Here is a 6,614-nt window from a genome sequence, read left to right as displayed (position 1 = left end):
GGAATAAACTCTGAAGGTTTCTCGGACGGAATTCCGCTCAAGCTGTCTTGCATACACACGGTCACACCAAATTCCAACCATCCAGAACGTGGTGATGTACAACATGTACAACGGGACTAGAAAACGGAAGTTCAATAGCCAGTAGCCAATAGCTTCCGTCTCGTACTTGCTTCAGAGCATACGTCGTTTTTGGTGCGTCAGAACAGCATACAGGCGAGCAGTTTTTCCGATAGTGAATTTGTTCCGTCGGAAAAATATAGAACATGTTCTCTATCTAAGTCCGTCTAAATTTTTGACAGAAAAAGTCCGATGGGCGCATACACACGGGTCGGGAATATACGATGAAAAGCATCTCCCATCGGACTCTTTCTGTCGGAAATTCCGCTCGTGTGTACACGGCATTGTGTGCTACAACATGAATAGTAAACCTCTATGAGATTTGGAGCAGGACAAGTCACTATACCCATATGATGTTTGCAGGATCCCATCTACAATGTCACGATAGGAAAATAGGGAAGTCACATCAAATGAATTATATATTTCTTTTAGTGGTTGCAGTATAGATTCTGTGACATAAGAAAAAAAATGAGTTCCTGATCATTATTTTTAAATGCATGAAACACCCAATAAAATAAAAAGATTATATCACAGATTGCTCATTCAGACACGAAAGACTTCAAATATCCTCTCTGCTGAGGTCAAGAATTATATACGAGATTGAAAGGCTACCTTTTAGGGGTTACCATTTATTTAAAAGGTCCATCAGGAGAAAGAAAAAGAAAATACATTGAGTTTATGGTGTAAATATTGGTGCATTTTCTGTAAACCATAATGCTGTGAAACATCCTACGTCAACTCACATAAAAGTGCTATGGGGTTGATTTACTAAAGGCAAATATACTGTGCACTGCAAGTGCAGTTGCTCCAGAGCTTAGTAAATGAGATAAAGCTTCACTTTGCAAAGAATAGCCAATCACATGCAAGGAAAATAAAAAACAGCATTTTTTGTTTGCACATGATTGGATGATAGAAACCAGCCAAGCGCCCCCCACCCCCGCGCCCCAGATCTGGAGCGAATGCACTTCAAAGTGCACAGTATATTTTCCTTTAGTAAATAATCATCCCTGTGTTACTATCTATAAAATGTCCAATTCAGTGTGCAAAATCATGAAGCACTTGCGCCAATGTTCTAATATAAAATCAGCTCTCAAATAGTGAGTGATGTAAATATAGTGAAGAGGGGTGGACAGCAGTGTTAATTTTGTCAATGAAAACATACGGTATGTCAAAATTTTCACCAGCGGCCTTTTTATGGTGACAAAACAAAAAAGGAAAGTTCACAACATTTTCATCCACCGACGAAAACTATGACGAAAATCAATTACGTATTTGTTAATTGACAAAAACTAAACAAAATTGTGAGGTAGGGATGTTTATTCTTACCAACTTCGGTTTTCCACGGAGCTCTGCCTGCTTCCGCTCCCAGCAAGCGTCTCGAGTCCATAGCAAGCTTCGCTTAGCAGCAGTTAGCAGGCTGTGCTGCCAGCATTACAGGCCTCTGAGTCCTCAGACGACCGTCCAGAGCAGCACTGTGCATTTTTAAGCCTCCCGATGAGAGTCCCAACTCATGGCCACCCACAGCAGCGACCACTGTGTGTACTTTACAATTACAGGCCTCCCCTCAGACCACCGTCTGTCCAGAGCACTGTGTGCATTACAGGCCTCCTCTGACCACTGGCATTCAGAGCACTGTACATTGCTGGCCATCCCTCAGACCACCATCCAGCACTGTGCAGCATTACAGGCCTCCTCTGACCACTGGCAGTGGCATCCAGGGCACTGTGCATTACAGGCCATCCCTCAGACCACTATCCAGCATTACAGGCCTCTCAGAGTCAGACCACCATCCCAGAGCACTGTGCATTACAGGCCTCCCCTATCCAGAGCACTGTGCTTTACAGAACTCTCTCATACCACCATCCAGAGCACTGTTCAGCATTACAGGCCTCCTATACCACCATCCAGAGAACTGTGCAGCATTACAGGCCTCCTATACCACCATCCAGAGAACTGTGAAGCATTACAGGCCCCCTCAGACCACCGTCTGTCCAGAGCACTGTGTGCATTACAGGCCTCCTCTGACCACTGGCATTCAGAGCACTGTACATTGCTGGCCATCCCTCAGACCACCATCCAGCACTGTGCAGCATTACAGGCCTCCTCTGACCACTGGCAGTGGCATCCAGGGCACTGTGCATTACAGGCCATCCCTCAGACCACTATCCAGCATTACAGGCCTCTCAGAGTCAGACCACCATCCCAGAGCACTGTGCATTACAGGCCTCCCCTATCCAGAGCACTGTGCTTTACAGAACTCTCTCATACCACCATCCAGAGCACTGTTCAGCATTACAGGCCTCCTATACCACCATCCAGAGAACTGTGCAGCATTACAGGCCTCCTATACCACCATCCAGAGAACTGTGAAGCATTACAGGCCCCCTCAGACCACCGTCCAGAGCACTGTGTAGCATTACAGGCCCCCTCAGACCACCGTCCAGAGCACTGTGTAGCATTACAGGCCACTCAGACCACCATCCAGAACACTGTGCAGCATTACAGGCCTCCTCAGACCACCACGTCCAGAGCACTGTTTGCATTACAAGCCTCCTCGGACCACCACCATCCAAAGCACTGTGCAGCACTACAGGCTTCCTCAGACCACTGTCCAGAGCACTGTGCAGAATTACAGGCCTCCTCAGACCACTGTCCAGAGCACTGTGCAGCATTACAGGCCTCCTCAGACCACTGTCCAGAGCACTGTGCAGCATTCACTGGGAAGCTCAATGTACCCCCCCCCCCCCCCAGCTCTTATGCAGCTGAGAACAGAGGGAATGTGATCACTTATATAAAAAAAAAGAAGAAAAAAAAAAAAGTACAAAGAAAGTAAAACAATACAATTAAAAAAAAAAATGTAGAATTTGTTTTTATATCTATACAAAAATGTTAAAATGTTTTGCTTTTCATTTCTATTTTAAACTGAATGGGTTGTTTTACAAGGGGGTAGTTTACAATCACTTTAAAGTAATTGTAAACTCTGTTTGTTTTTTAAAATAGCAAACAGGGTTATGTACACTTAATTGTTCAAAGCGTGATGACCCTTACCCTATTGTTCTGTTATCTCTTAACTATAATGGATTTGTTTGCTTACCTCTTCTTCTTGTTGTAACATTTTTTGCATTGTGCTATTGGCTGTATACTAAAAAAAAAAAAAAAAATTTAAAAATTAAAAAAAAAATTCTTTGTAAAATAAAATAGCAAACAAATGTATACCTACCCTCTCTGTGAAATGGAATGGCATAGATTGGCCCTGATGCTCCTTTTCTCAGGTCCCCCGCGCTCCTCTTTTTCTTGATGTGCCACCAAAGGAAACCCCTTCCTGTTATGGCACACCTGTAGGCATGATCCTAAGCTGTGCTGCCTGCGTCCATAGACATAGATAGCGTGGCTTGGCCCTGCCCCCATCACAGCAATTAGCGGACAGCAGCAGCAGCCAATGGCTGCTGCTGCTACCTGAGCAAAGCATGTTACAAATGGCACAGTGCTGGATCAAGAGAGGGCTCAGGTAAGTAAAGGGCAGGGGGGAGGGGGGCATACTGCTACCTAAACAATTCTTACCTTAATGCAAGGAATGCATCAAGAAAAAAACTTCAATTTAGGCTTTATAACCACTTTAAAGGAGACCTTTTTGAAAAAATGATAAATGTACATATTTTTGTGTATTTCTTATTTCTTTCACAGAAGCCAGCAGAGCATTGCACCCGCGGTCATCAACGCCCTTACAGTCCATTTAGAGCTACAAGCTGTCTGCCACAATGGAAGACTGGACTTGTGGTTTCTTCATTCGCAAGATTCATGTGAACGAATGACGTGGCCGTGTAGGTGGAGCCCCTCATAGCTGTGCCGATTTTAAAATGTGAGAGTGGGGAGAAGAACCCCTGTCTGCTGTCACGGGAAGATTAGAAGGAGGAGATGGGGGTCTGCATGAACATATTACACCCTAAATATGGATGTAATGTACAATGTAACATGTTTAACCACTTGCTGACTGCCCTATAGCAGTTTCACTGCTACAGGGCGGCCATGCTGCCCAGGATTACGTGTGTATATATATATATATATATATATATATATATATATATATATATATATATATATACACACACACATACACACACACATACATACATACATACATACATACATATGTATGTATGTATACACATACATACATACACACACACACACACACACGTTAGAGCTGCACGATTCTGGACAAAATGAGAATCACAATTTCTTTACTTAGAATAAAGATCACGATTCTCGCGGCGTAACATCTTTCACATTATAAAAAAAAAATTGAGCTACAGTAACTTTACTGTTTATTTTTTTTCACTGGTCCCCAAAAAGTGTCAAAAGTGTCAGTTAGCATCCGTTTTGTCCGACGCAATAATGCAGTCCTGCCATAAGTCACTGATTGCCGCTATTGCAAGTAAAAATAAATTAAATTAAAATTCCATAGTTTGTAGACGCTATAACGGTTGCACAAACCAATCAATATATGTTTAATGGGATTTTTTTTTACCAAAAAGATGTAGCAGAATACATATTGATCTAAACTGATGAAGAAATTAGATTTTTTACTCTTTTTTTTTTTTTTTTTTTATTTGATATGTTTTATAGCAGAAAGTCAAAAACATTGTTTTTTTTTTTTTTTCAAAATCGTTGTCTTTTTTTTTTGTTTGTCTATAGGACAAAAAATAAAAACCACAGAGGTGATCAAATATCACCAAAAGAAAGCTCTATTTGTGGGGGAAAAATAAAAAAAGGACAAAAATTGTATTTGGGAACAACGTCGCATGACCACGTAATTGTCAGTAGCACAGATCTGTATTGCAAAATATGGCCTGGTCATAAAGGGGGGGATCTTCCGAAGCTGAAGTGGGTAAAAGGTGAAAGTATCCTTTATATACCCAGTCGACCTACCTTCAGGCGATCCCTGAAAACTCATCTCTTCAGGGAAGCCTATCCCGTCTCCAACTAATTTTTTACCACTTCCACCAGCTCATTCTCCACAGTTACCTTTTGTACCACCTGCCCCACCCTATTAGATTGTAAGCTCTTCTGAGCAGGGCCCTCTTAATCCTCTTGTATTTTATTGTATTATAACTGTATTATCTCCCTTTTTATATTGTAAAGCGCTGCGTAAACTGTTGGCGCCATAGAAATCCTGTATAATAATAATAATAATAATAATTATATGCGTCCATGGGGAACCTCCAATCTGTGTTGGCGTAAGGATGGGCTCAGGCGTGTCCGCAACCCCCACGTGCCTGCGCCGGCCAGGAAGCTGACACTGCGCAGCGCTAATCACAGGCAGTGAGATATTTCCTGGTCCGCAGCTGCAGAGATCAGGAAATGTCTCACTGCTTGTAATTAGCGCTGCGCAGTGTCAGCTTCATGGCGATCGCGGGCACGTGAGGGTTGCGGACACGCCTGAGCCCATCCTTACTCCTGAGCAGTCACAGACAACAACCGGTAGTTGTTTACAATTGGGACCTTCTGATCACATGACCGTTCTAACAGCCAATCACAGCAGTCACATGAGCGGGAGGCCTGCCTTCTGGTGTTAAGACCCTCTCGAAGGGCCACTGGAAAGGGGGGGGGGTGGCAGCAGCAAGGGGTTAACCTTGAGCGAAAACATTGAGAGAGAGAGAGAGAGAGAGAGAGAGAGAGAAAAAAGAACAGAATTCCCCAGACAGTGGAGTCTGTGAGTAGGAACTGGAAGTAAATGATCAATGGTGGTCACCATGATGATAATAATAATAAACAACATGTGATTATATATTTTACACAACAATGAAAAGAAAAATAATAACATAGAAGAAGTAATAATAACAATTCTATAATATGAGTGTATAGATTCCATGGTAGAATATAATGCCCACATCCCAATGATTATATATCTCCCTGGGTCTCCTCTCCCCCTGGGTCTCCTCTCCCCCTGGGTCTCCTCTCCCCCTGGGTCTCCTCTCTCCCTGGATCTCCTCTCTCCCTGGGTCTCCTCTCTCCCTGGGTCTCCTCTCTCCCTGGGTCTCCTCTCTCCCTGGGTCTCCTCTCTCCCTGGGTCTCCTCTCCCCCTGGGTCTCCTCTCTCCCTGGGTCTCCTCTCCCCCAGGACCCCCCCAGCTGTAACCTGTGGCCCCTCTCCTCTCCAGCACCCCCCCCCCCCCCCCCCCCAACAATGTCTGCCCTCCATACAGCCCCCCAACACCTCCTTTCCCCCTCAGCCTGCACTTACCTCCTCGCCACAGACGTCAACAATAACCCCTGAACTCCCTCTGCCCCTCCGACGAACAGCGGTAACCCCTCCCCACGCCTCAATTGGCTAAGGCCCCGCGTCATTCAACTAACACCGCGCCGCTATTGGCTAGACCAGCTGCCCATCTGTGCGATAAGGCGGGTTCGTGGGCAACCTTACTCGCGCCGATTGGTTGTCCGCAGCCAATCCCTTTTACAGCAAGGTCACGCCTTTCTCGTTGCGTTTACAGTATT

General features: G+C 44.5%; 1 protein-coding gene across 2 annotated transcripts in view; it reads right to left on the bottom strand.

The window, feature by feature from the left end:
• Nucleotides 1–6,485, bottom strand: part of SPSB3 (splA/ryanodine receptor domain and SOCS box containing 3) — a 43,827-nt gene extending 37,342 nt beyond the window's left edge. The window contains exons 1-2 of one of the 2 annotated variants that reach the window (XM_073636684.1): nucleotides 6,361–6,463; nucleotides 3,212–3,259 (exon numbers count right to left, since the gene is read on the bottom strand). In XM_073636684.1, the coding sequence (XP_073492785.1) occupies nucleotides 3,212–3,241 (30 nt within the window). In that variant the 5' untranslated portion in view covers nucleotides 3,242–3,259; nucleotides 6,361–6,463. Of the gene's footprint in view, nucleotides 1–3,211; nucleotides 3,260–6,360 lie in introns of both variants that reach the window. The other variant, XM_073636685.1, reaches the window with a different exon arrangement.
• Nucleotides 6,486–6,614: the final 129 nt, after the last annotated feature.

This window comes from Aquarana catesbeiana, linkage group LG06 (genome assembly GCF_042186555.1).
Source record: "Aquarana catesbeiana isolate 2022-GZ linkage group LG06, ASM4218655v1, whole genome shotgun sequence".
Taxonomy (NCBI): domain Eukaryota; kingdom Metazoa; phylum Chordata; class Amphibia; order Anura; family Ranidae; genus Aquarana; species Aquarana catesbeiana.
Note: the sequence above shows the minus strand (reverse complement) of the source record. Positions and strands in the feature narration are given on the sequence as shown.